This window comes from Neophocaena asiaeorientalis, unplaced genomic scaffold (genome assembly GCF_003031525.2).
Source record: "Neophocaena asiaeorientalis asiaeorientalis breed wild unplaced genomic scaffold, Neophocaena_asiaeorientalis_V1.1 scaffold30, whole genome shotgun sequence".
Classification (NCBI taxonomy): Eukaryota; Metazoa; Chordata; class Mammalia; order Artiodactyla; family Phocoenidae; genus Neophocaena; species Neophocaena asiaeorientalis.
The window spans coordinates 527,481-553,296 of NW_020174923.1; the positions used below are offsets into that span (position 1 = coordinate 527,481).

At 53.6% G+C, this 25,816-nt stretch overlaps 1 protein-coding gene across 4 annotated transcripts in view; it reads right to left on the bottom strand.

Moving 5' to 3' along the window:
* Positions 1-25,816, bottom strand: part of PRKCA (protein kinase C alpha) — a 363,871-nt gene that overhangs the window by 13,509 nt on the left and 324,546 nt on the right. For all 4 annotated transcript variants that reach the window (XM_024760799.1, XM_024760801.1, XM_024760802.1 and 1 more), the window contains 5 exons: positions 25,509-25,571; positions 24,464-24,602; positions 10,105-10,185; positions 5,298-5,405; positions 4,083-4,223 (listed from right to left, as the gene is read on the bottom strand). In XM_024760799.1, coding sequence (XP_024616567.1) covers positions 4,083-4,223; positions 5,298-5,405; positions 10,105-10,185; positions 24,464-24,602; positions 25,509-25,571 — 532 coding nt within the window. The remainder of the gene's footprint in view (positions 1-4,082; positions 4,224-5,297; positions 5,406-10,104; positions 10,186-24,463; positions 24,603-25,508; positions 25,572-25,816) is intronic.

The window sequence follows — 25,816 nt, forward strand, 5'->3', positions numbered from 1 at the left end:
CTGGCCTGTGAACTAGCTCTTCTGCTCGTTGGTGCCAATGGATAGAATCCAAAAAGAGAAGCACCAATTACCTCTCTGCTTCCGATGCTTGTGGAGACTGTTATTTCTCGTGGGTAGGCTGAATGCAGATGTGAAGGCTCTTCTTGGGCATTTTACTCACATGAATAATAAATCAGGACAAACGCCTACGAAATTCAGAGTGACACTGGCTCAGGATCTCGGGCTCGCGTGTGCCTCTGAGGGCAACCTGCAGGGAGTAAGATGCAGGCCTTCTGTGGTTTCAGGAAAAGCAAAAAGGAAGAGCTTTCCTTCTGCAGGGAGTGCTCAGGACGCTGGGCCATCGTCCTTCGTGGGACCTCCTCCTTCACAGAGACGCAAGTAAAGAGAAAACTGAAACCAGCCTGCCTTGTGCTTTTTCTCCACAGGGAGGAAGGGACGCTGCGGAGCTGCTAACACTCTCCAGGAGAGCATCACAGCACAGCTGTCTGGTTTTGCTTTGGCTTCGGTTTTTCCAAAGAAACCAGCACGCGAGGATGGGCCCGCTTTCTAGCAAATCATCTTCACCTTCACAGTCGCACACGGGACACGGATTCTCCCATCGTGGGGGGCCGCAGGGCAGGCTCCCGACTCCCTCTAGGAGCTGGTGCACCCCTGAGTCTCCAGACTCGCCCCCCCTCGGGGGGAAGGCCACAGTCCCACCCGCCTGACACTGTCATCCCTCTCCCCGCCCTCCTTCACGTGTGGCCTTGAACAGAACCCAGGCTGCCGCTGCACTGCAGACCCACCCTTAATGTTGCCGTGGACGGAACGTTCTGCTGGAGCCTCTTCGTGGACCCAGTGCGTCGCGCCATGCACTGGGACGGTGGAACCCCACATGTTCCAGGCACTTTGGTGCAACTTCAGGGAGACAGGAAGGTGAGCAAAGCCAGGGCACCGTGGGAGCCCCGACCCTCCAGGGAAGCGCTGGCTGCCCACTGGTACGTAGCTCAGCTGAGGGAAGTCAGTGACTCTGTATCAAGCTTTCATTGGAGGGTCCAAAACGAAAGTAAAAACTAAAACAAACACGAGACTCCCAAGCTTACAGGCAAGCCTGATCTCCCGACAACTGCGGGTACCTACTGCTGGTGTGTAGAGTAACCAAGGCCTTGATTTCACGGGAGCCAGGGGCCAACAGTCCTTCATACGATAAGTCTCAGGGAAACTGATTCTCCAGCACTTGCTACAAACGCATCGAGCAGACTTCACCGAGACAGACACGGTAGCCAGCCAGGGCTATAAACACTGCTCAGAGGAGGAGAGCTGCTCTCAGCGTCGGGTTCACTGCACGCGCTGAGGAAGAGCCTCTGGCAGAAACATCTGCCTGACGGGTTTCTCAGCAGCGAAAGCCAGGCTGGTGCCACCGCATCTCTCTCTGAACAACAACACTGCCCGTCAGAGAGGACGCAGCTCTGGGTTTTATCTAGAAACTCTTTTGACTCTGTAATTGGCTCTGGGTGAGGGAACTACACTTTCCCCCGAGAAAGCCGGGAACCCCTCTTGCGGAGTAACTCAGAGGCCGTCGGGTCTCCTCTGCCGCCATGTCAAGCCCCGCGTGTCTGGCAGCCTCGACGGCAGCGTGCCGTACGCTGCTTCCTGCAGGTGGGAACGGCCACTATTGCTCCTGGCACGTGGTCTTCCCGCCCCAGTGCAGTGTCCCGGGAGACCGCTGAGATGCCCCTTCCTGAGATAAGGGCCTCACTCTGCGGCCGTGCAGGGGGCTTGCTGTAGGGATGAGCTCTCCAGGGGCCAGAACCCTCCAACCTGTCCCCATGCCCTTGACGCTCTTCTGCTTTGGGACAAAAAGTCTGCTGCTTGTTCCCGTGGCCGCTCGCACCCACCGTGGTTTCCGCTTCCCGCCTCTCCCATCCCGTCCTTCTGCATTTTTTCCCAGCTTCTTCCTTTTCTGTGTCCAGACTCCCCAGCACAATGTGGGTTTCTGCCTGGGCCGTCTCACTGCGAGCAGATGAGCTCTCACCAGACAGGCCCTTCGCACGAATCCGTCCGTTTTAGGGCCTTGGTCCATGACTTCCACGTCTGTTTGTGAGTTCGGGGGCTGTTGCTTCACAGCCAGACGCAGTTTATTCTTTTCTAAAAATTTAACCAGCGCTCGGTTGAACAATGGCCAGACAGCAGCAGCGTTCCAGGAATAAATAAATACACTCCCCGCCCCAGACCCGGCTCCCGGCTCAACTGCCTGCCACGGGCTGTGACCACGCGGTCCAGTGAGTTCTGCGGCCCACGGGGAACGGTGCATTCTTGGCTGTCGGAGCCAAGGACCCTCTGGCTTCCCCCCATCTGAGTTCAGGGCCACCGTCGCCATAGGTGGGAAGCTATGCGAAGACACAACTTCTTCTGCCAGTGAGGTGGGAATAAGCAGGAAAGGAAGATGGATAAATCACGGTTGACGTCGCTGCATGGAGTCTCCTTCTGCAACATGACTGACAAGTAGCTGCGTTTTGCTCGACAGGCAGAGCAGGCTCAGCGTGCGTCTCCATGTTGTTCCTGTACAGAAACTAAGCTGTGTGTAGGCTGCTACTGTACACCTTTCGTACTTAACTTAAGAAGGCTAAAGAGATATGAAAGGCAAGAAAGAAAATCCCTAACAATATTCCTGAGACCGCCGGCAGCGCCATTTATCACCGTCTTCATCTTTCTTCCTCTTAAAACCAGGTTTTGTAACCTGGAGGGCTGGCATCCTCTCCTAGGAGAGCCTCCCGACTCAGGGCCCAGAACTGGCTGCGGAGAAGATGGCGCAGCGGAGACATAAGGCCCCTCCTTGAAACGCCAACTCAGGAGGAAGTCACCTGACCCGATTCATTTTAGGTTTTCTTCAGTTTGTGCTAAAAGTATCTTGGAAAAATAAAATCCGCGGGCTCGCCACCAGCAGTTTTATCCTTGGAGGAGAGGCCACGTAAGCACATTGGATGAGAAAGTTGCCGCTCTAAGAATAAGCCCTGAGCCGCCCAGCCGGTACCCTAGCGCCCCAGGAGGGTCCCCTTGGCCAGCTCACGGGCACCCGTCAGACGAGACAGATCTGGGCCGCGTCACCACCAGGGATGCTTCTGCCGCCGACGGTGGTGCAACGCTGCTACCCGGTGCTCTCCGGAGCCCACCCCATCCTGGCCGAGACGGGGCGGAGCCACCTGGCATGGATCCACCCGGCCCTCAGAAACTGGGTGCGGGGCAAAGCGGGACTTCCTGGGAGGCACGGCAGGGCCGCAGGTGGGGTGAGCGAGGGGGCAGACGTCTTACAGACTCTCGGTTTATCTCCAGAGGCATAAACGTGAAGACGAGCCACTGTGCAATGGGGAAAGGATCCCGGGCCACAACGCTGAAGTCTGCACCCTGGTTCCACCACCCACCGGCTGTGTGTCCTCCAGCAAGTGACTCAGCCTCTCTGTGCCGCAGGGTTCTCAACTGTAAACTGGGGACAACTGTAGCTACCTCACAGGGTCGCCGTGAGGGCTAAATGAACGAATTTGTAAAGCACTGAGAGCAGGGAGGGCCTGGGGCGTAGTGTTTGCCAAATAAATGCAAAAAAAACCCAAACCCCAGACAAATGGGAGCCTCCAGAAGTCAGACAGGATGTGTCTGAACAAAGGCAGCAGTGCCAGCGATGACAGCGGGCACACAGCCCCCGCGGCAGGGCTGGCCAGCGTGGGAACCGCGCCCGGGCCGCCGGGGGGCCAGCTGAGACCCAGTTACGCTGCAGGGCTCCCGTCGGGCGAGGCCAAGCCAGGAGAGCTGCAGCGGACAGGGGTCCTGCCGAGGATTCAGCGAAGGACGACAGCCACGCGGGGCGCACGAGGCCCGGGCCCCGAAGCCGACCTGCCCTGGTCCTCGCGTCATCCGGGGGACTCTGCTGCCCTCTTTGGGGCACGGGTGCCACAGGCTCCCCTGACGCTCAAGGTCAGCTCAGACCTCGCGCACAAGGGCCAGGCTGGGGCCTGCAGAGGCCAGCGGTCAGCAGCCTTCTCTCTGCCGACAAAGCCCCCGGGATCGGGGGAAACAGGGCTCGGGAAACGGCCGCGGCCCCGACTCACCACTTTGGGCTTGAAGGGCGGCTGGACCTCCCTGTTCTCCAGCTTCTCCCAGTCGATCCTCCGGAAGAAGGTGTGTTCCCGCACGTCCCGCTCTCCCTCGGGTCCGCAGCCCAGCCGCTTGCCGGGGTGTTTGGTCATCAGCTAGAAAGTGGGAGGAGAGAGAGCTCTCACGTGGAGCATGGTAACCTGGTGACTGTAGTTGACAGTCCTGGATCGTACAACTGAGTCTGCTGACCGCAGGACAGAAGCGGTCTCACCAAAAAAAAAAAGGTGATGTGAGGTGACGGATGTATTAACTCAACTGTGGGAGTCCTTTCACACTGTACACATACATCAAACCATCACAGTGTGTGCTTTAAATATATTACCATTTTATTCGTCAATTACACCTCAATAAAGCTGAAAAAAAAAGAAAGAGAAACAGAAAGACCCCCTTGAAAACCAGGGGAAAAGGGAATGCCAGGTCCAGCGCCCGCTCTACTGCTGTGCTGCCCCCAGCCCTGACGGCAGGGATGCCTGGACCACATCTCAGGATGCTCTGAGTGACGCCGACTCACACAATGGGGACACGAGTGGGCCTTTCTACAGTGAGTTTTGTGATAAGGAAACAGGGAAGCAATCTGGACCCACAGCAAACACAAGAAGAATTTAAGTAGCCGTCTCTATATACTGTTTCAGGAGCTGCCATTCTCTATGTGCATTAAGGACACATACATAAAAAGGCACACAATCGCTAAAAACTGTGTGTGCCGGAAGTATCACAGGCCAGTATCACACGGGATGCTATATAACAAGCAATTTACTGCCCGGACCAAGATACCCTCAGAGACTCATGGTTCGGGAAAAACAATGCTGTCACAAAGAAGGGTGACGAGTTGGGGCTTCCCCGGTGGCGCCGTGGTCGAGAGTCCGCCTGCCGATGCAGGGGACGCGGGTTCGTGCCCCGGTCCGGGAGGATCCCACGTGCCGCGGAGCGGCCGGGCCCGTGAGCCATGGCCGCTGAGCCTGCGCGTCCGGAGCCTGTGCTCCGCAACGGGAGAGGCCACAACAGTGAGAGGCCCGCGTACCGCAAAAAAAAAAAGGGTGATGAGTTAACTGCAAACCCAGCGGCGTGGGCGTGTGGTCCCCCCACAGTGCCTCTTAGAACCGTCTGGATGGCATCTCCCCAATGGACCCTCCTGTCCATGGCCACCAAAGGAACCCAAGCCTACCTACCCCTTTGCAGATGGAGACGGCCTCCCTGGACAAGGACTTCGGGTACGAGACGTTGTGCTCCATGATGGACTGAAACAGCTCGTCTTCATCCTCGCCGTCAAATGGAGGCTGCGCCGGAAGAGAGGGGGAGGGGGTGCCTAGGCTGAGCGATTCCGCACCTCGCCGCGGCGCCCGCACACCCAACCCAGCACCGGGAAACAGAGCGGGCCTCTCCCACATGCACACGGCAGGCTGCAGGCTTAGCTCGATGACCTCGCGGGCTGTCTTTCATTAGGTTGGCGGTCGGGTGTGTTTTTCATTTTCTCCTCTGTCCCTTGCCTCGCTCTGGGCAACCCCAAACAATCTTCAGGGAAGGTGTTTTTGAGTAATGTTTTTAAGGATTTGCAAATAAGTTACAATTAACCCATTAATCTTGTAATTACGTGTTAAACAATCTCACTACGATCAAGTGAGGTTACAGATGGCCTTGCATTCAGAAGGTGTGCGAGGGTGGAGAAGGCGGATGCCTTTGGGTTCTGAACCTGGGGTGAAGGGGACGCAGAACACGGGCATAGAGGGCTCTCCCCAGGCCCAGGAATCCACACCCGGGCCCTCTGCTCTGTCGGGGGCCTGCCGCCGGCACGGTGGCGGTGACGGGGGCTTGCCATCCCCTGGGCACCTCTCTGTCCTCTTCTACTGCGTTTACAATCCCCACCTGGACAGTGGGGGGCACGGCAGCACGGGGGCAGCTCACGGCTTTAAAGCCAGGTGGCTCTGGACCAGAACGCGGGCCCTGCCGCCTCCTAGCTGGGTGTCCATGGGCAAGTGACCCACCTCTTTCGTTCGCAGTTTTCCAATTTGTAAAACAGGGCTCCCTGGTGAGTCTAAAGTGTCTGAGATTTTGTCCTGTGCCCAGTGAATGCCCAATGAAGGGTGAGGGGTGCCGATGCTGGTATTGGCCAAGGGCCAGTGCGGAGGCCGGTCCCCCTGCCCATCCCACCACTTCTCTGCCTGACAGCATTAACCTACTTCTCCTGAGCACCTGTTCCGTAACGCCTGAAAAACAGGCAGTTATTTTCAAATCACGACGTATAGTGTGGAGTTCCTTGTTTTTCACTGGCTGTTGCCCCCCCCCCCCACATTTTCTCTATAGCTACCCGTGCTCCCAGTCAGGCTAACGCCGTGAGGTAACATGTCATCAGAGACGGACTCGTGCGTCCAGGGCACATGTATACCTGCTTCCAGCCTTGTCTTCTAATAACTGACACTTCTACCAACACCTCTGTGCACATCACTGTTTCCTCCCTGACTTCCTAAGAATAACTCCCAGGTGTGGGAAGGTGTGAACATTCCGATGGTTCCCATTCAATCTCTCCAGGTCACCCCGGGAGCACCCTCCCAGGTCACTGCTTGCTCTCAGGCCCTGGTGCTGAAGGCCGGTCAGCGGTGGGGCGTTACAGTCACGTGCACCTTCCTCCCCAGCGACTGAGCCTGGGGACCCAGGGGTGATGTGCGGTGCAGTCCTCGCATACAGGACCATTCTGGATGGCTTCCCTTCCCTCTTTCCCCCATCCCTGTGTTACAGTTTTAGATTTCTACAGCTCTGGACTCACTGTTTCAAGCTAAGCTACCTGCTAACTGAAGACCTGGCTTGGTGTAAAAAAGTTCTGAACGGGGAGTGCTCTCCTTGGTGATGTGTAATTTGTGGATTTTAAATAGGCAAGTGAGGGGTGAGGCTCACGCTTCCCAGAATGGTTCCGGAATCACTTACTTAGTCACGGGGGCCCTGCCATGGTCACGTACAGATCACTGATGTGGGGTTGGGGGGGAGTACCCAGGGACAATTCTGGCTTAAGTTCTGGGATAAAGGACTCGTTACCGAGTCACCAGGAATGGAGACCAGGCATAAGTGACCCTGGCGGGAAGGCACATAAGAGGAGAGGGCTGCGCGCTTTGTGATGAACGCCCGGGACGCTCTGAGCAGCAAGACGCTCGTTACAGGGCCGGGTAAATACGATTTATGCTCGAAAGGAATCACATTTGTCAAGCGATCCAGGAACTGCAGAAAGACTCAGGGTGTTTTACACTCCACCGTCCCCCTGCCTGCGGACAGTAAATAAAGCAAATGAGAAGAAAACTGCAATAAACTGTCTTCTCTTCCCCGCTCAGCTTCAGCCCTCTGTGATTAAAGAGGATACACTTAGACCTCAACCCCATCAACAAGTTGATAATTAATCTCCCTTTTCAATAAGGACATCCATTCCCTGTAGCTTGTGGGGGTGATCTGAGCAGAGCCTTCATTATTATCCTTTCTGGGCTGAGTCACGGCCCAGGAACATGTTTAAATTTGCCCTGAGGAGTCATCAGGACTTAAGAAGGGGGTTCTGAAATGAAAACTGTTTGTGGCAGGCGCGGTGGAGAGTTAGAGGACCCGCAGCTGGGCCCGACGACACTACATCCCAATGTGGGATGCTTTTCAAATGCCGTATTTAAGGAGTGTCGCCATTTCCATGTGACTCTGAATGAAAGCAGGGCTTGTTTCCTGGACTCCAGAGTCAGAACGTTTGAGTGGGGTCTCGAGGGGAACTCAGCTTTCTGCGCCTTTGCGAACAGATAGCTCCCACGGGGGCAAACAATTCAGTCAAATTTTACTGTCAAAATGCCAAGGAGGGGAAATTAACTTAAGGTGCGGGCGATCTGTGTTCTGCCAGCGGCTATCTCGCTGACAATGGTTCTACGGAACTGGCTTTTCTGTGTTTGCACACGGAAGTATATAGCCTTAAGAAGAATGGTTCCTTGGGGGAAGAAACCTAAATAAATAATACACAAACCACTTTTTAAATATCAAGTCTCAACATCATTGAGAAATAAAGACCAAATATAGGTGGAACCTCATCTTTTAATACTTAAAAGGCAACTTTAGTATCTATGTGATGTAAGACACAACGAAAGAGAGAAAGGAGAGACGGGGGGGGGTGTCTCCCAGCCCAGAGGGAAAGCCAATGGTCTCGCGATGGTCTCCATGGCCCGGGGCCTGGTGCCCTCTCTTCCTCTCTGATCTCAGCCTCCTACTCCGTCTCTAGCTCACTCCACTCCAGCCACATGGGCTGCTTCCTCTCCGTTCCTTAAGTGTAAAGCTGCGCACTCCCACCCCAGGGCCTTCGCACTGGCTGTTCCCTCTGTCTGGAATGCTCTTCCCCCCGGATGTGCACGTGGACATCCTCTCACTTCCTTCTGGCCTTAACTTTATCTTCTATGTGAGGCCCTCCCTGGCGCTCCGAGCTAAAACTTCAACCCTCCCCCAACACGCTATGTCCTTCTGCTCTGTTACTTTTCTTCTTAGCGTATCACTGTTACGTTCACCAACTGCAGATCAAAAACGAAATAAACGTCCAAAACAGTTTAAAAAGCAAAACTTGGGAATTCCCTGGTGGTCCAGTGGTTAGGACTCCACGCTTTCACTGCCAAGGGCCCAGGATCGATCCCTGGTCGGGGAACTAAGATCCCACAAGCCGTGCGGTGTAGCCCAAAATAAATATAAAATAAATAAAGAAAAAGCAAAACTTGAATTTGCCACATACCAACAGATACTTAAATAACATTTATATTGCAATTACAACTAGGTACATAGCATTTGTATTGTGTTAGGTATACTGAGTAATAGCAAGATGATGTAAAGTGTACGGGAGGATGTGCCTGGGTTATACGCAATTACCACACCATTTATACGAGGGACTTGAGCCTCCAAGGACCCTGGTTTACCCGTGGGAGTCCTGGAACCAGTTCCCAAGGATGCCGAGGAGGGGCCCGCACATCATTTCCGTATCTGCCTGTCTACTGTCTTTCTCTGGACCGTAACCTTGCTGAAGGGAAGGGTCTCTGCCTGTGTTGCTCACAGCCATTCCCACGCACATTCGGTAAGTACGCACTGAATCAATAATAAATGAGTCAATGACGTAACACGTCAGAAAGGGTGACTTCTCCCCAGGAACAAAGATTTCTCTGGGGGCAGCTCTGCTACTCGCCGTGGCTGTTTCTTTGCATTCTCTCTTACAAAGGCCCTTGGCTAGGGAGGGGCACACTCCCTGGCACACTTGAGGGCTGAGAGTTAATAAAAGCTGCCCACGACAGAATCAGTAGGCACGATGGCAGAGATCTGAAACGTGTGACATGCACCACTGTCATTCTTAATCCACAGAGATTTGGGGGTGGGAGCTGTCTGTCAACAGCAGCGGGTGTGACTTACCCTAGTAATACAGGTACTAAGGCCACCACCTTAGAAAGTGCCCCATTAGGCAGCGATGCCCTTGGTCACCTGACACACGTCACGCAGCCAAGGGAAACCTAATCTGCCTTTCCTTGACTGGAGGTTCAGCCTCGCTGGGCTTTTGTGAAAATGACAATGAATTGCCCAAGGAGAGAGAAGGGCAGACGGGAGAGGCTATTAAAACACTCCTTCCAGTTTAACTAACTTCTTCCTTTACAATAATACCGGCTCTACACCCGGGAGCGGCCGGGGTGATTTCTGCAGAGAAACGTGCGGTGAAGCCCAATCCCACCCAAGGGCTGAGACACCGAAAACAAAAGGCCGCCACTGTCCTCAACGTGCCGGGACCTTTGGCGGGTGATGCAAAAGCTGTATGGTCTACACTCCAGGGTGTAGCTTTCAATTTGGGTTTTTAGGACTACAAGATCATTTCTGTACAATTTCTCCCTCTTTCACCAGGATCAGGGGAGTCAGACCAGCACCAGCCATTCCACACGGCCAGGTCCTGCTATCGTGGTCCCCACAGAGCTGAGCCTTCATGAAAACACAGGGAAACATTACCTGCCCGGCCAGCATTTCATATAACAGGACGCCGTAGGCCCACCAGTCCACGGATTTCCCATACGGCTGATAAGCGATTATCTGTGTGAAAACAAACACATCAACTACATTTAGTGGCCAATCAGAAAGCCTGTGTTGGAACAGGGAAGTCAAGCGTGTAGTCGTTTACACACTCCGTTCATGCAAATGGGGTGATGGTAACATTTGTCACTGGGTTTTGAAGGGGACCCTTCGAATCAAGGCACACAGAGAACTCTCGCCCCATGATTTTGGAATTCCTCTTCTGAATCCACCGGGAGATGCCATGGCACTGCTGGAAGGTAGATTTACTTATCTTCTTGGGTGAAAATGATTTGGGCACTAAGGTGGATTTCATTTGTGGAAAAAGCCCGAGGTCATTCAGAGCAAAGGTCTGATAAGTAAGACGATCAAACTATGTTACAGAATTTTGCTGAAGGATGATGTGAGGAGGACAAAAGACTAAAGGAAACATGCTAGTTCCGGCCCTTGGGCTGTACAACCCGCCCAAGGGCATCTGCTGAAGGACTGACGTTTTGAAATGTTTTTGAAAGAGACAAAAATTGCAGTAATCAAGTGTAAGATTTGGACCTTGTCTGAATCTTGATTCAAACCACCCCAACGTAGAAAGAAATTGGGAAAATTAAAATACGGTCTTGAATTAGATGACGCTGTGGGAATTGTTGCTAATATCGTCATGTGGGATAACCGGCCCCATGATTAGTTACGAAGTGTCTTTTTCAGTTAGAGGGGAGTGTATGCAGGGGTGACGTGCGTGCGTGAGAGATGAAGTATTTAGGGGTGAAATGACATGATATCTTAGATTTGGTTTAGATACGTCAGTAAAATCAGGGCGGGGGGAGGAATCGATGAAACGAGTTGTCTGCAGCTGGGGATGGGCCCAGGGACCTTGCCCCTTTGAGACTCTCAGACGTGCAACGGTGGCTCTACACCTTCCCCCCACCGCCCCCCGTGGAAGGGGGTAATACTGACTCAGATTTCTGAGAGGCGTGACTTATCACAACACGGTGGCCGCGTCCCAGGTAGGCTGTGTGCCAGAGGCACACACTTTCCAGATCCGTGGATCCGCCCCGGAATTCGAGGCGAGGATGTAACTAACAGGTACTCAGCACAATCACCTGCCGTTCTGCAGAAAAACTGGACTTTGGGGTGCTCTAGGGTATCTTCCAAATGGCTCCTACGTCTCATTAAACGTCCTGGCACATCAGCTAACCTCCTGTGTGTCTGCCCACCCTCATTCCTTTAACGTGTTCCGAGTATTTCTCCCCGTGGCACGAGCAATGCACACTCGTCTGACGTACCCCGGTGTGGGCAGGAACAAGGGGGCGCGTGTTTCAATCCGGCAGCTTTATAGCTCGTTTCCTTGACGAGAAAATGAAAACCAAAGGAACCTACAAAGAGGCCTTAATTCCTTTTGAAGACTACCTTTGTTCTTTCCTGAAAACATAAAAAGCACAAAATACCCTACCAAAATGAGCCTCTAATTTATTCCCTAATGACACGAAATGGTGGCGGCCACACCAGTCCCCAGACGGGAAATGACTGCATCAAAGCCTGACTGGAACAAGTAGAAGAACAACAGAAATCCTCTTTGGGAGAGGAAAGACACACCCACCAAGCACCTACTGTGTATCAGGTAACTCTGCACACACTGTGTGCAACCCAACGAGCCAGAAATTCTTCTCATTTTTTAGGGGACAGAACTGAGATGTAGGAAGCTTATGGAACTCGCCCGAAGCCAATCAGGTAATAAGCGGTGCTCTGAAAACTGACAGGCATGTTTTAAAACTACAGTTTATGGGGCTTCCCTGGTGGCGCAGTGGTTGAGAGTCCGCCTGCCGATGCAGGGGACACGGGTTCGTGCCCCGGTCCGGGAAGATCCCACATGCCGCGGAACAACTGGGCCCGTGAGCCACAACTACTGAGCCTGCGTGTCTGGAGCCTGTGCTCCGCAACAGAGAGGCCGGCGCACCGCGATGAAGAGTGGCCCCCACTCGCTGCAACTAGAGAAAGCCCTCGCACAGAAATGAAGACCCAACACAGCCAAAAAAAAAAAAAAAAAAATTATAAAACTGCACTTTATGGCTTTCAAATACATGGAATCACTTGCACTGGGATTAATAAGTTATGAATCAAAGGGCTTTGAGAATTAGTTCAATGAGATTTGAAATCATCACTTCAGTTGTCGTAACTATATTTCAAAAGCACTTGAGTAACATTTGTTCTTGTAACTATATTAAACCAGGCCCTGCAATCTGTTCTCGTTAATCAGTGTTTCAGTGTTTTTTTAAAAAATTTTTTATATTGGAGTAGAGTTGATTTACAGTATTGTGTTAGTTTCAGGTGTACAGCAAAGGGATTCGGTTATACATATATGTATCTATATTCTTTTTAAAAAATTCTTTTCCGTTATAGCTTATTACAGGATACTGAACATAGGTCTCTGTGCTCTACAGTAAAACTCTGTTGTTCACCTATCTTAGTTTCCGCTTGTTTGGAACACAGGCTGAGATGAGGCCTCGCACTGCTGTGCGAATTACGAGGCTGAAGAACAGTGGGGGCTGGATGAGGGGGACCACGCTTTATTCCAGGCTCTGTTTCTGCACATACTTGAGCAGTCTCACCAGCCAGACCCCTCTGCTCGGGTGCTGGAAGATGCCACCCACTTGGAGAAGTGTCACCAGTCAAGGGTGTGGAAGCCCCGATCCTGGTCAGAATGATTCACAAACCCTGACAGCCAGGCCCAGGGGAAGCTTTTGTTCATTCGTTTGTTTTGACTCTTTGTCAGCTTTGGTCCAACTTGCTTCTCAGGGTCCATTAAGCTCTTCTGACTTGTGCTGGTAACACCTGATGCTTCCTCCAAGGCTTAGGACAGCAGGAGGCTGAGCGCCAATGGCTTGTTTTCTGGGCGATGGCGTTGGTCAGCCCCTGGAGCCGGCCAGCTCACCCTGCACTGAGCTTACAAGGTTTCGCCTTTAACTGTTCATAATAGGACGGGGGTTAGGATTTAGCTGGAGCATTTTCTCCCGGAGACGTTCACAGTCTGTCACCCCTGGCTCACGCCCTGGATGAAATGAGACGGTTCAAAGATCTAAGCTACGAGAGATGGGGGCAACCCCACCGCTGCAAACGCACACTGAGCACGAAGCGTACTTCCCCTCGACGATCAGCTGCTACAAACACCTCCAAATTACCCCAAACCTCGCCGCAGAGGGGAAGCAGTGCTGAGGAGAGCGCCCCACTGAAGATCTGAACACTTAGAAGCACAGGATTTAGGGTGCTGGTGACACTGTCCCCTGTGAGCTGTGTAGGCCTGCACTGTCCCATGCGGGAGCCACTGAGCCACGCGCGGCTATGAGCCTCTGACACGCGGCCAGCGCAAACGGGCATGAAATGCTTTGGGTGTAAAATACACATCCGATTCGGAGGACTTAGTACCCAAAATGCAGAATATCTCATGGCTAATTTTTCATTTTGGATATACCGGGTTAAATCAGATATTAATTTCGCCTGTTTCTTTTTTAAGTTTTTAAGAAAACGTGGCTGCTTAAATGTGGTTGGGGCTTGCATTTACTCCTACTGTTCAGGGCTGGTCTAGACTGAGTTCTACCGGCTCCTGCTACCCGCTCCAGCTACCCGGCTCCTGTTGGCCTAGGGGGCCAGCTTTGGGCTGAGGACGCAGCTCAGGGACCACAGAACGGACGGGAGGCTGTCTTGGGTCTGTCCCCGACGGACACGGGGGCAGGTGTCTGACGGAAGGCAGAGAGCAGGACAGTGTATGACGTTCTGCTCCCCGAGGACCTGAAGGGGATCACGTGGCACAAAGAGGGTTTGCAACTACTGACCCTGGCTTCAAATAGCAAGTAACACAGAAGAGAAAAGGAAGGAAGCAAGGAAGGAAGACGAGAGCGAGGAGGAGCGGAGGAGGGGATGGCAAACGCAGAGCTTTCAAAGCCTGGTGAGTACGGTCCCCATTCCCAGTCCTATCCTGGACCTTTGTTTGGAAGGGAAAGGCCACCCAGGCTGCATTTCTTCTTCTTCTTTTTTTTTTAAATTCATAAACTGCTTTAAAGAGAAGTTTTACATTCAGAGCAAAACAGAGGAATCTGCGGAGTTCCCATATACCCCGCCCCCACCAAGTTCAACACACCGAGGCAGTATCTTAGTTACAATCGCTGAACCTGCATGGATACATCGTTACCACCCAAAGCCCAGGGTTTACATCAGGGTTCACTCCTGGTGCTGTACATTCTATGGGTTTTTGAAAATGTATCATGACATGTACCCACCACTGTACTGTTACTGTACGGAATAGTTTCACTGCCCTCAAAACACTCTGCCCACACGGCCCTCCCCCAGCCCCAGCAATGACCAATGTGTTTTATTGTCTTCCTAGTTTTGCCTCTTCCAGGACGTCAACACTCGGGCTCTCACAGCGTGCAGCGTTTTCAGACGGGCTTCTTTCACTTAGTCATGCTCACCGAGGTTTCCTCCATGGCTTGAGAGCTCACTTCTTTCTAGTGTTGAATAATATTCCATTGTCTAGATGTACCGCAGTTTTTTTGTTCACTCACCTACTGAAGGACATCTTGGTGGCTTCCAAGGTTTGACAATTATGACTAAAGCTGCTGTGAACACGTGTGCAGGTTCCTGTGTGGACGTAAGTTTTCAGTTCATCTGGGTAAATACTCAGGAGCATGACGGGTGGATCGTTCGGTAAAGACCACGTTTAGCTTCGTAAGACACTGTCGAGCTCTCTTCCACGGTGGCTGTGCTAATAATTCTGAAAGAGCCACGAGTAAAATTCCGAATCGCCTGCCAGACTTCTGATCAGGCAGAAAGATGCCCCCCGCCCCTCATGTTTGTCTGACACTGGGACGTGTGCTAGCGAGATGTCTGTGGTCCTCGGGTGAGGCATCAACAACACGGAGTTACACAGGGAGAAAACATTCCCATTTCAAGGCTTTGTGCAAAAGCTCTAATCTCTACTTGGGCTAATCTCCCTCTGTCTCCTCGGTAACATTTGCTTGTCAAGGAATAAGTCAGGAAGGTGACTGTGAAACGACCAGGGCTGGGAAAACACCACCCCAGTTAGCCTGGGTCACCCAACCTCTTCAGCCCAAGGCCGAACTAACTTCCATAATTTCTTGTTATATCAAAACAACAATGACAAAAAACTAAACACCTCTTTGGATTCTCTTCTGCCAACCTGATATTTTCAAGAACCTCCTTAAGAGCGAGATACACTAAGAATATGATACCCGTTTAGCCCACCCAAGCCACACTGCACTGGGCACAGTGCCCGGCTCCCACGGGGGTGGCTGAGGCCCGGCCAGCTTGCAGGCAGTGACACCGTGGGGCGGGGGGGTGGTGCAGAGCCAGGATGCGACCCTCTGTCACGGTGCCCCTCTATGTGAGCAGGACAGGAGTGGGGTGAGGACATCTGAGGTGCTGCCCCGGCCCCGGGGACCTTCACCCACCCTTCCTTCCTGCTCTGCTCGGTGACAATGATGATGATTGTGAGCAGGTAAAACACATCCCGGTCTATAGCGTCATTCACCTGTGGCCGAGACCCAGGACTCCGTACGGGCCCGGGGTGCTGGTGCCAGAGGAACAGAGGCCACAGACCATCTGCCTAAATACATACGCTACAAACTGAGCTCGCAATATGGACTAGCTGTTCTCTCCGTGCGCCTTGCCCGCGGACTTCCCCCGGCGCTCTGCTCTGGCTGCCGCAACAGCACGGCTCCAACAACAGGCGTCTACTGGTCACGGTTCTGGAGAGTCGAAGCGCAAGGTCAGGATGCTGGCAGGGCAGCAGCCCCCTCGCTGTGCTCTCACCGGCCTGTCCTCCGTGAGCTGCCCTCCTGGTGTCTCTTATGAAAACCTCAGTGCTCTCCGAGGGGGTCCCACCCCAATGACCTCATCTGGCTGTGATCACCTCCTGGAAAGCCCTGCCCCTATGGATAGTCACACTGGCATCACCTTCAACACACCGATTTTGGGGGAAACAGGATTCCACCTGTAATTCTTCCCAACAACCCGGAAGGCCAGGTTCGACTGGAGAATTCAGGGGCCCCTGAGATGCCCTCCGGACGCGGAGACATGGCCCGCCTGACTGCTCTTGCCGCCCCATCCACCACGGCCATGAAGAGCCTCCCGCACGTCCAGCTCTGTCCCATCTGCCCATCGGACGCTGGCGTGTCTGCGCCAGCAGGGCGGCACCCTGCGGGGCGATGGCACGGGGGGGAGGGAGAGGCTGCGCGGGTCCTGGGAGGGAGTTCTCAGACCCCAGGTGGTCACATCCCTTTGACCCTACAGACCCCAAGCCTGTGAGGACAGCTCAGGCTGGGGAGGCCCGACGAGAGCCCTGTAACGTTGGGGGTGTAAACTTCAGCCTGCAGCCCAAATCCAGCCCAACCCTGCTGGGTGCAGCCTGGGAGCTAAGCATGGTTTTAAGTTTCCTGAATGCGAGAGAAAAAATGTAACAAAGACGATCAGTCTTTGGAGCCTTTCGGCAGGAACAGCTGCTCAAACTGGAGAAATCTAAAATTTAGATGAAGGCAAAGGCTAAAGCACTTACCCTCTAGCCCTCAGCAGAACAAGCTTCTGATCCCGGCTCTGTGACCCAGGGCAGGGGCCTCTCTTGCCTGGGTCCTCGGCGCTTTTGAGACCTGCCCCGGCGGGGTGCTGTGCTGTGGATTCTCTGCTGGTCCACACGGAGCTCAAAGCCAGCTGTGCAGGGGACTGTCCCCAAAGACGGCCACAGTGCCCCTCGCTCCCATCCTGTATGGCCCCTGCAGCGTGACAGCACCACGCCTCCCACCAGGATTTAATACTTACATCACCTCCCCTAGATGCCGGGCTGGCTGTGGACTTGCTCCGACCTGGAGAAGGTGGCGGGAATGACACAGTAATCAAGTTCTAGGTGAAGCTTAAGGGGCCTCCACTTTTTTGGGGGGCCTGTGTTGTACCCTCTTGGGAGTCACTGTGGCGAGACGCTCTGGATAAACTATTGAACGAGGAGAAATCTCACGGAGGACAGAACACGGAGAGGAGGACCCGTGGGTCTCGGCCAAGAGCCAGCAGCCCGGGGCCCCCGTGGGACCACCCTCCAGGGCCCAGCAGGGCCACAGCGGCTGGCACATGCCGGGCAGAATCCCAGCGATAACGTGGCTTCGGTTTTAAGCCGTTCAGTCTTGGGTGGTTACACAGCAGCAGCAAGTTGAAACAACTGTTAAATAACAGACGCGAATGTACGCAGCCCTTCCCTGGAGGCAGGCCAGGCTTCTGACGTGCAAGACTTCAGCCTCAAAGTCGTATCCCCATCCCACAGACGTCGTCCCAAGTTCTTAAAAGAGCAGAACTACAGCCAGAGCTGACTACACAACGATAGAGAAAAGGCCACCTGAAGTCAAACAGGAAGTCCTTCCTTCTCAGAAACATCGCGTCTGCGTGGGGCTAAGGTAGAGTCGAGCTGAATTAATCTGGAATCGGAGGCGCCACCATCAGCCTCTAGTCTCTCTCCGAGCGGTTCTCAAGCTTGGCCACTGTGGCCCTGGTCACTGGTCTAGGCTGCGGTGGCAGGCGGGGGGGAGCGGGGCCGGATTCACTGCTCCGCGCCCCCTTCAGAGCCCCCTTATCTCAGGCCTCCTCTGCTGAGCAGGGAGCCCTTCAAGCCCTTTGTTCACTGTGGCTCTGAACAAAATAACCACTTGTGCAGTGAAGGAACGAACTGGGAGTCAGGAACACATTTGTGCCTGTAAGACCTTAATCGGCTGGAATAAAATATTTTCCAGAATTTCAGTCCGGTGGTCTTCACAGATGCGTGTGGAAGGGGGCACTGAGGCATGAGGGCCCCGGCCCGGCCACCTGCTGTCTATGAGCCCTGCACGGGACTCCTCTCCTCCCCGCGACTCCTCTCGTCTGGAGAACAGGGACAACGCCACTCAGCCAAGGACTGGTGTTAAATGACACGAAGTCACAGGGGCAAGCGCATGGTCCACACCCGCCAATGAGAGCAGACTGGTCATCTCCATCCAGACACCCACCCCGTCCTCCCCACGGCAAGGTGAAAAGGGATTCAGTGAGCCATGACCCGTTTTTGCAAGATTTAAACAAATCCCCAACTGAAGGGCCAACTCATGTAGCCATGAGATTCCTGGAGTAAAGACTTATCAGGGCGTCACTGGTGCTTGGAAAACAAAGACGGGGCCTGGATGGAGGGAGGCTCACTTGCACCCCCGGAGGGAGGTGGTCAGTCCCTGGGCAGCCCTCCTCCCGGGACCACAGCTGCTGCAAGGAGAAGCTGATCAGCCCCAGGTTCAGAGCCCAGCCTGCCTTGGATCTGGGGCATGGGAAAAATGAACGAATCTCTGCCCCTTGGGTTCATCATCTGGGAAACAGGGGCAGTAACACCGACTCTGCAGACGCAACTGAAGGATTAAACAGACTCACATGGATGAGGCGCCCTTCCCTGGCTCTCACACACAGCGGGCACCCATCAAGGGGCAGCTAAGTCACCAGGAGCTGGTCATCTGTGGAGGGAGGGCTGGGAGGGGGAGGGGGAGAACAGACTGGGGCTGCCTCATGGACCACGATATCACAGAAGGGGTCAAATGCTCCAGAGAACAGGCTGAACTCATTAAACTCTGATGCCACAAAAATGAGACAAATATATGAGACAAATATATGAGATAATATAACCAACACCATTCCTCGAAAAGGTCTGAGACGAGTTATATAATTTAAGGAAGAACTGCCCCCCAGAACGCCTGGCCTGGGCTCTTTAAACATTTCTTGGGGGGAAAGCGGCTGCTTCATCTTCTCTGTGACGCTGGAGTCACTGGACCGTGACCTGACGCAGAGGGAAGTTGGCCTTCGATAGAAAGCAAGCGTCTTCTGGTTTATCGTTCTCTTTCTTTAATCAAGGGCTTTCTGCGCGGCCGCCCGCCTGGGCTGGGTTGGGGTCAGCGGCCCAGGGGCGCTGATCTCAGAGGGGCCACTGCTGGCACTCACTGGCTTCTTTCCATCTTGTTTCCCCATTTCTTCCCAGCTTGGCAGGGGCTAATTTACGGCCTGGCTGCTCGGCCGTGTGCACCAAACGAGGTCTTTTCTCATGTGACTTTTAGATCTCTTTTATTCTCTGCCCCTCTCTACAGCTCTTTCCCCAGAGGCCAGGAGAAGCTCCGGGGAGGTCGGTACTCTGGCCCCTCGGGTCCTGAGCTGACTTCCCGTCCACCTTGGACCCTTGGGGAGCCCCGGCGGTGGGTGAGGGGGGGCGCGGGGCCACACCCCTGCCCCCGCACGCTCTGTCACCTGCCATCAGCTTTGGGTTCCAGCCCCGGAGCTCCCGACCCCTCAGTGCCTGAGCCTCGGCCCTGTGCCCCGGCCCATCTGCCCTGCCCCGGCCATGGCCAGACACACAGCTCGCTACGCCTGCCCCCGACCCCCTGCTGCCTGGAGCTCAGCGGGAGACAAAGAAAGAAGTAAACACGTGAGCACGTGATGTGGTCTATCCAAGGGTGACGTGCACCGCGGAAGGGGACCAGGGACGCGGCTGGAGGTCTGCCCCCTGAACCAGGGTGGCCGGGAAAGGTGACCTCCCGGAGGTGACATTTGTGCCAAGGCTTCAAGGAGGAGAAGGAGGGAGCAGGCTGACCCCCGGGAAAGGAGGGTCCAGGTAGAGGGAAGGAGAGAAGAATCAGGCATATTTTACATAAAAATGCAGACTTCTGGCTGTCGTCATGGGCAATCCCGTGCTGGCCTTCTCGCAGGGCTGAAAGGAGAGCCCAGCACCCCCGGGACGGGCCTCCAGCTCTCTGAACACATCCAGCCCAACACGGAGGGCAAGTATGCGCGTCTGCCTGGGGCAGTTGGTGGCGGGGGTACCCGTAGGCTTCTCCCCCTGGGGTTGTCCCGTGCTGGAGGGCTGTCTGTCGTCACCTGGGGACACGGTCTTGCCCGTATCTCTGAGCTCCCCTGGGCTGCAGTGGCCCGCTCCTAGCTGCTTCCAGCCCCTGACCCTCCTGGCAGGGGGTGCTTGGTGGACCCTCGGTGAGCACCTGAGGGGGAGGGGCTTCGAGCTGCCGGCTCACCCCGGCTTCTGAGAGGTCTGCCCAGGATGGGCAGCTGGACCACGATCCTGACTCGCTGCCCCAGAGACGGAAAGGCCTGGTCAGGACTCAGACCCCTTGGACGTTAAAGAAGAAGTGGGCCGTCACATCTCCGTGCTCGTTCCTCACTGCTCTTTCCCTCGGGGAGTCTTCTCATCTCCCTGGAGGTGCTGCGATACGTGCACAGGATACACAGGCTTTGGGGTCGGAACGTCTCGGCTGCAAATCCCACCTCTGTCTCCTGCCAAGTGGCGCAAACTCTGCTCGTGTATCAGGTGTGACCAAGCGGAAGCTGCGTTCCGAGGGCCTGGTCTGGAACAGGCACTGCCCACACTGTGGGTGACGCCCTCTGCGTGTGGGCTACACACCCCGGCACGACCGGGCCGAGAGCGAGGGGCCCGCGTGGTGCACTTGCCAAAAGCTTCGCCCCTACCGCAGCCTTGCTCTCCCAGGGAAGGGCGGGCGATGCTAGCGTCCAGGCTGCTGCTCGGCTGCGGCAGATACCTGCCTTGCGACTGGATCTCGCTCGCCCGGAGCAGCCGACGTTCAGATGGGGGATGAAACCCAGGTGAAGCCTCAAGGGCTCTCTCACCGTCCTCGAAGGACCCTTTCTATGTCAAAGCAAAGAGTCCCCTTCACGTCGGCTTCAGGGATTAGTTCCTGATTGGTGCCCATTTCCCAGCGTCCATCTCGGCGCCCAACTTGCGTGTCAGTGATATTTTCTGCCTTTGCTCATCTCTGCCGGCTAAGGAGATGCTACAGTACCGAGATCCATTTCAAGGCTTTTGACGAACAGCCATAAACATTTAAGCCTCCGCTTTGCCTATTTAGGAAAATGCCACCTAAGATAATTATTTTGCCTTTGCCTGACAGAAAGACTTACACAGAGGACAAGATTATTTTCACCTCTGAGCAAATTCAGAAACTTGGAACCTAGATGGTCTTTTCTCTACCCTGCAATGATTCCTTGGGTGAAATATGCCAAATTCCTGGACCCTTATGAAGAAAATGCTAGCAAAAGGCGAAACAACCTAAAGTTATTCCTGACGGAGCTCCCAAAGGAGCGCGGACTATTCTTCATTGAAAGTCAACCGGCATCTAGGTGTAGATTTTGGTTCCTGTTTGCGGCACCTCCTCTAGACGGGAAGCACTTCCAGGGCAAGGCCCCGCGTGCTCTCTTTCTGTGTCCCCACAATGCAACGCTTGGTACAGCAAGCGTGCAGGATGCTCTCTGGACACACAGACTGCTCCGGGTTTGAGTGGCTCAGCATGGCGGGCAGTGCGAAGGTCTGCAGGCGGCCTGAGCCTGGGGAGGCAGCTGGATTCCAGCACTTTTAGCAAACGTGGCCCCAGGCTGTTACTGACTGCCTCGGACACTCATCTGAAAGACAGGCCTGCTGGCCTGTTCCTCTACAGGGTTTGTGATGAGAAGAAAGTACAGAAGGAGCCCAGCACACAGTGGACACTCGATAAATGGCAGGTGCTCCCTGATTGCTTGCACAGTGGGTATAAGGAGAGGAATGAAGGCTTACAGAACCTGAGGGTATCCGGAGCCAGAACATGTGATCCAGTGTGTATCAAGAGGCCCAAAGCTTGTTTTCCATAAAGCCCTCTTTGACGGCCTGTTCCAGCATCCCTCTCCCTGATGGGTGTTCCCAGCATCCCTCTCTCTGATACCATGTCCTCAGGTTCTTAGCATGACATGGCCAACCCCATGCAGGTGCGATCTCCTAAATGGCAAACAACTTCTCAGTTCAAAGGGTCTTTTCCAGGCCAGCCTAGTCTCTGTTGGCCCAAAAAAGTGACCAGGAAGACAGCAATGGCCAGGGTCTTCTAGGACAGGCTTCTGGAAGACTGCAAGAGGCTCAGAATCCGATGTGGCAAGTGAGTCAAGTGAACGAAGGACCAACTTGCCTTGCGACCGACAAGGCATGTCCCCTTGAGATGGGGAGATGACCCTGCATTATCTGGGTGAGCCCCATGTAATCCCAAAGGTCCTCAGGAGAGGGAGGCTGGAGGGCCAGGGCTAGAAAAGAGAGGGAGAGAGATTACAAGATGCTACGCTTCCGGCACAGAAGATGTAGAAGACCCATGAGCCGAGGGCTGCAGACAAGCCCCAGAGGCTGGACCAGGCACAGATTCTCCCAGAGCTGCTGGAGGCTGTGCAGCCCCGCCGACAGTTTGGCGCTAGCCCAGTGAGACTGCTCTGGGCTTCTGACCTCCAGAACCGTAAGATAATAAATTCGCGCTGTTTTAATCCACTAAGCTGGCGGTTGTTACGGCAGCCACATGAAATTAGCACCGCGAGGAACCTTGAAAAAAAAGGCAACCAACTTCAATTATTTGGACAATGTCATCTATGTGGAACGCCGTCACCCTGGTGACGTCAGACGGCTGAGGTGTCGCTGAACACAGGAAGCTAACTGTTTGAGCAGCAGGGACCTGGTCTTGATGAAGTTCAAAAGCCACCTTTACTCCTCAAGCTGCTGCCATTCCCGGCCACCAGGCTTTGACAGCAACTGGTGGGTGTTACACAGAGTGGGCACAGCTAACAATCACAGCCTGTTTAATACGTGTCAGCCAGGAGAAGGCTTCAGAATAAATACTGCATCCGGAGGTTGCATTTTTTTCTGTACCATCTCTCTATCCTTCACGTTTGAAAAAGATTTGAGCTCATTATATGCATGGAGATACTAAGGTGTGAGTTGTTTGCAGGGAAAGAGGTTATGTAGGTTATGTATCAAGAGAACATCCCATCTTTGCCCACGTAATTCAGAATTTAAGTTTCTAAGTCAATGTTCTAAGCCTGTGTTCCTACACTGTCTAGGAATATAACAGGCAAAACAAAGCATTAACAAAGGGATAAAGATTAGCTTCCCTTTTGGAATAATGGGTATAACGAGGGCTGCCAGGTGCAAACACTGTACTAGGCGCCTCAGTCCTCAGCAACTCTACAGGGCAGACAGTATTATCCCTGACTTGCCACTGTAGAAACAGAGGCTCAGACAGTTTGAGAAACTTGCCTGAGCTCCCACAGCCTGTAAATAATGAAGTCAGGAGTGCAGCTCACACTGGTCGGATTTCCAATCGCGTGTCTTTTTGATTATTTCTACTGCCTCGGAGATAAATGCACGAGGCGCTATGCTGAATAAATACCACAAAGCCACCCGACAGCTAACACGAGAGCTGAAGGTTGGCCTACCGTGGAATCCACCACCCGCTCCCTGCTGGAGCTCAGTGGGGAAGGGACGGTGCCGTCCACAGGGTGGGGCGTGGTCAGAAAGGTGGCTACACAGCGACCCAGGGTTCTAACCCACCCAATCACTGGCATGTAGGAAGCTTTGTAAAGTAGGAAGAAAGCCACTCAGTATGTGTCATGACGAAGACAATGCAGCGTGGCCACTGCTGTCAACACACGAATCTTGGAGCCACTTTGCTTAGAACCACGTGGGTGTGCTCTTCCCATGATCCACTGCGGTGTGTTGCTGAAAGCACCAATCACTGATTTTCTGACACAGAAACCAAACTTACGGTCACCAAGGGGAAGGGGGGGATAAATTAGGAGACTGGGATTAACGTATACACACTATGGCATATAAAAGAGATAAACAACAAGGACCTACTGTATAGCACAAGGAACTACATTCAATATCTTGTAATAACACGTAATGGAAAGGAAACCTGAGAACGAACCTGAATATATATATATGTATACATCGATACATACACATTTATATAACTGAATCACTTTGTTGTACACCTGAAACTAATGCATTATAAATAAACCATACTTCAATAAAAAAATAAACAAACCATAACAAAACAAAAAATAAATCACTCTGATTTTGCTAAAGAGGCATCACCGGGACCACCTTTGACCCAGCGTTTCCATGCAGAGCCCTCTCACAAGCAAGATCCTCCCTTCTTTGCCCCACAGTGTTTCTTAAGCTGGTTTGCTGGTGACCGCGTAAGAAATACGTTCTACCACGCATGCATTTCACACGTACGTGTAACAAAGACAAAAGTTCCGTGAACCAAGGCGTATCCTTACTCTGCGTGGGGAGCTCTCGTGGTTTCTTTTTCTGTATTATTTATTCCCCACATATCGACTTGGTGATTCAGGGATGATTCTACATCCTACGAGGCGGCCGTGTCTGTAGCTGGAAAGCCCTTGGTCTAAAAAACCAGGCCAGTCGGGGTCCTACCTCCGGGGCGATGTAATCCGGGGTCCCGCAGAAGGTCCTGGTCGTCACCCCGTCCATCATGTGCTCCTTACACATCCCAAAGTCCGCAATCTTGATATGTCCTTCCGAATCCAGCATGACGTTATCTAACTTCAGGTCTCTGCAAAGAAGCGGGTGGCATCAGCATCCTTCCCATAATGTCACATGCTTTGCTCTGCTGCTCGTGAGACAGAAGCGCCCGTGAGTGGCTGCGTCCCAATGGCCCATTAACTACGGTCACGGGAGTGCTGGGCCCGGGAATCAGGACTTATTTATTTTTCCATCTCTAGAGCCCAGTGTAGTGCCTAGCATGCAGCAGGTACTTAATAAATGCAGACTGAACGAATGACTAAACGGCTGAGCTAGTGATTCCCGACCTTGGCTGTGCAGGTGAATCACCACAGATCCCAAATGAGCAGCTCTGAGGAGACCCCAGTCACCGGTTTATTAGTGTCCCACCCGGAGAGATCAGACACACAGCCAGGTGTGCAAATCACGGGCTCAGAACAACCTCGCTGGGTCGCCCGCGTCCCTTCCATTCTGCCCCGTGCTGTATGGTCTTCTAATTACTCTCCGCTTAATACTGGAGAACATTCTCCCTTCACTGTAACCAACAGCGGGAGGAACCGAATCCAGCAGTTGTCCCCTTCCCCTCCCGGCTCCCGTGTTCCTCTGCGGAGCATTGCCAACAGAAATGCAGCTTTCACTGGCCCCTCACCTCTGTGCCAAGTCAAAGGCAGAGGAAGGAGCTGGCAAAGAAAAGAAAAGCATGTTTTCTTGCAGAAGCAGAAATGAGATAAACGATCTTCTGAGGTCCGGAAACCAGAAGGTGGTTCGGATTTGCCCGGAGGATGTGGAAAGAACGGTGGTCCCCACAGGTCTCCGTGACCCGGGGCGTGGTGGTGGTGGTATGTGTGGGGGGGTCCGCTCCATGTTCTAAGTCCCCATCACAGAACTCACACCCACAGAGCCCAGAGGTCCAGCAAAGCCTCCACAGTGCTGCAGCCAGCAGGGCTTCGATACACACCTATAAATGATGCCTCTTTTATGAAGAAAGAACAACCCAATGGAAATCTCTGCTGCGTAGAACCTGCAAAAGAAAACACCTGTCAGGTGTCTGGCTTGCTTTCGTTGGCCTCCTGGATACTTTTTACCCTCAGGATCGGGCAGCGAAATGGCAGAAGAACGGAAGACCCTGGACGAGCAGAGCTCAGCACTGCCCTGCATGTGTCGTCAACCCTCTGCCTCCAACTTCCCCAAGGAATGACACAGCCAGTAAAATCGATGAAGCAGGTTTATCACCTGTCCCCAATAAGCGCTTCTTGTCTGGGGCAG